This window comes from Mus caroli, unplaced genomic scaffold (genome assembly GCF_900094665.2).
Source record: "Mus caroli unplaced genomic scaffold, CAROLI_EIJ_v1.1 scaffold_5285_1, whole genome shotgun sequence".
NCBI classification, from domain to species: Eukaryota; Metazoa; Chordata; class Mammalia; order Rodentia; family Muridae; genus Mus; species Mus caroli.
The window spans coordinates 84,633-86,453 of record NW_018390010.1 but is presented as its reverse complement, the minus strand read 5'-3'; the positions used below and the strand labels follow the sequence as shown (position 1 = coordinate 86,453).

Below are 1,821 nucleotides of genomic sequence, written 5' to 3'. Positions count from 1 at the left end.
GTGTCTCTAGCTGCATATGTATCAGAAAATGGCCTAGTTGGCCATCGGTGGAAAGAGAGGCCCATTGGTCTTGTAAACTTTATATGCCTCAGTACAGGGAAATGCCAGGGCCAAGAAGTAGGAGTGGGTGGGTAGGGGAGTGGGGTGAGCTTATGGGGAACTTTTGGGACAGCATTGGAAATGTAAATGAAATAAATACCCAATTAAAAAATACAAACACACACACACACAAAAGAATTTACCACTTCCCTCTTTTAAAATGTATTGTATTTACTTATTGGGGAGGGTTATTCATGCTACAACCCACACGTAGAGGTCAGAGTGTGAAGGTCAGAGTTCAACGTGAGGGAGTCACTTCTCTTCTCCAGTGCAGGTCCTGGTTTCAGGTGCTTGGGCTCAGAGGCAGGAACATTTACCGACTGAACAATCTCTTCACCCCTCACTTCTCATTTTTAAACCATCCCTTCCTTCGCTAAAGCAAAGTGCTTCATCACATAAGCACATAAAGGGGAAGTTTAGAAGTACAAAGCTATTGGGTAGCAGTTAGAATGACCCTGGGGTGCTGTTGCAACACACATGTGACCAATAGAAGGCAAATCTTGGGTTTGGGTATATAATTATTAATGTACTATTCACCAACGAATATTGTTCCTTATACACAATCCATAAACATGCAATCCACCCTGAAAATAAACAATAAAGATGGCAAATATATGGAGAAAAAAACATTTTTTAACTTATATCGATGAAAAGTTAATTTTTTAAAGTGAAGTTTTACTCTATTCAGCTAGGACAGTGTTTTATCCCTTATAAATGAAAAGAAAAAGTATCATATGTTAACAGGAACTGAGAGACTCTATATGACAAGTCAATGGCTTCANCCTGTGTTGAAGGCAATTCGGCTAAGGGACTTCTTCCAATGGAGAGAGGCCTTCAGCTCCAATGGTCTTCAGTGGTGCTATTTATAATGGAGGAACTAAAAGCAACTTAAATTTCCATCAGAAAGACAGCTCAGTGATCCTACTTACAGTTCAGATCATGTTTACAAAGATGGGGAAATGTTCACCCTGACTTTAAATTAAGTTAAAAAAAATAAAAAATAAAAAATAAATAAAAATTAAAAAATAAAAAAGCCTACCATCCATACACAATTGTCAGATTTGAGCCCTTTAAACTGCATATAAAACTGAAAAGATAGAATACAATAAGAGATAGTGGGTATTTTTCTGTCTTTTCTCATTTGTGATAATCATTAGCATTGTAAAACTATAAAAGTTTGGAGTTGTACTTGTATTATTTTGTAAAACTATTTGAAGCTTTAAACATGAACTCCTAGAATAATTTCCCAAAATGGTGTGCCTAAAAGCATATTTTTAAAAATACAATCGTAGGATCACATTTTCCCTTTGCATTCATAAATGGTGAAAAAGAAACATGTTATGATTATAGCTTCCATACCTTCAGATTGTCTGGCAGCTCTGACCGCCCAGCATACCCAGGGTTCATTGTTATGAAGACAGCGCATGTGGGGTCAAGTTTTAGTTCTGTTCCTTCAAACACTAGGAGATCAGTACCTGAATTAATGCCTGTGGGAACCACAAGTGTGATGAGTTAGCTGTGCTTCAGCTTGTGCCACTTGCTGCCTGTCCCCCATCTCCTTTGTTTTCACTTGCTGCATAGATAGACAAGCTCATTACCTCTCTGGATGGTAAGGATTTGTTGAGCAACCACAGAAAGTACTTCCAAATCAATTCTGTTGAACTCATCAAAGCAAGCCCAGGCTCCACAGGATAACAGTCCCTGGGAGGAAAGAATAATAAA

General features: G+C 38.1%; 1 protein-coding gene across 1 annotated transcript in view; it reads right to left on the bottom strand.

Moving 5' to 3' along the window:
• Positions 1 to 1,821, bottom strand: part of LOC110288425 (dynein heavy chain 7, axonemal-like) — a gene marked incomplete at both ends in the record, with an annotated part of 111,435 nt that overhangs the window by 34,314 nt on the left and 75,300 nt on the right. The window contains 2 exon segments of the mRNA XM_021154779.1: positions 1,459 to 1,586; positions 1,698 to 1,800. Coding sequence (XP_021010438.1) covers positions 1,459 to 1,586; positions 1,698 to 1,800 — 231 coding nt within the window.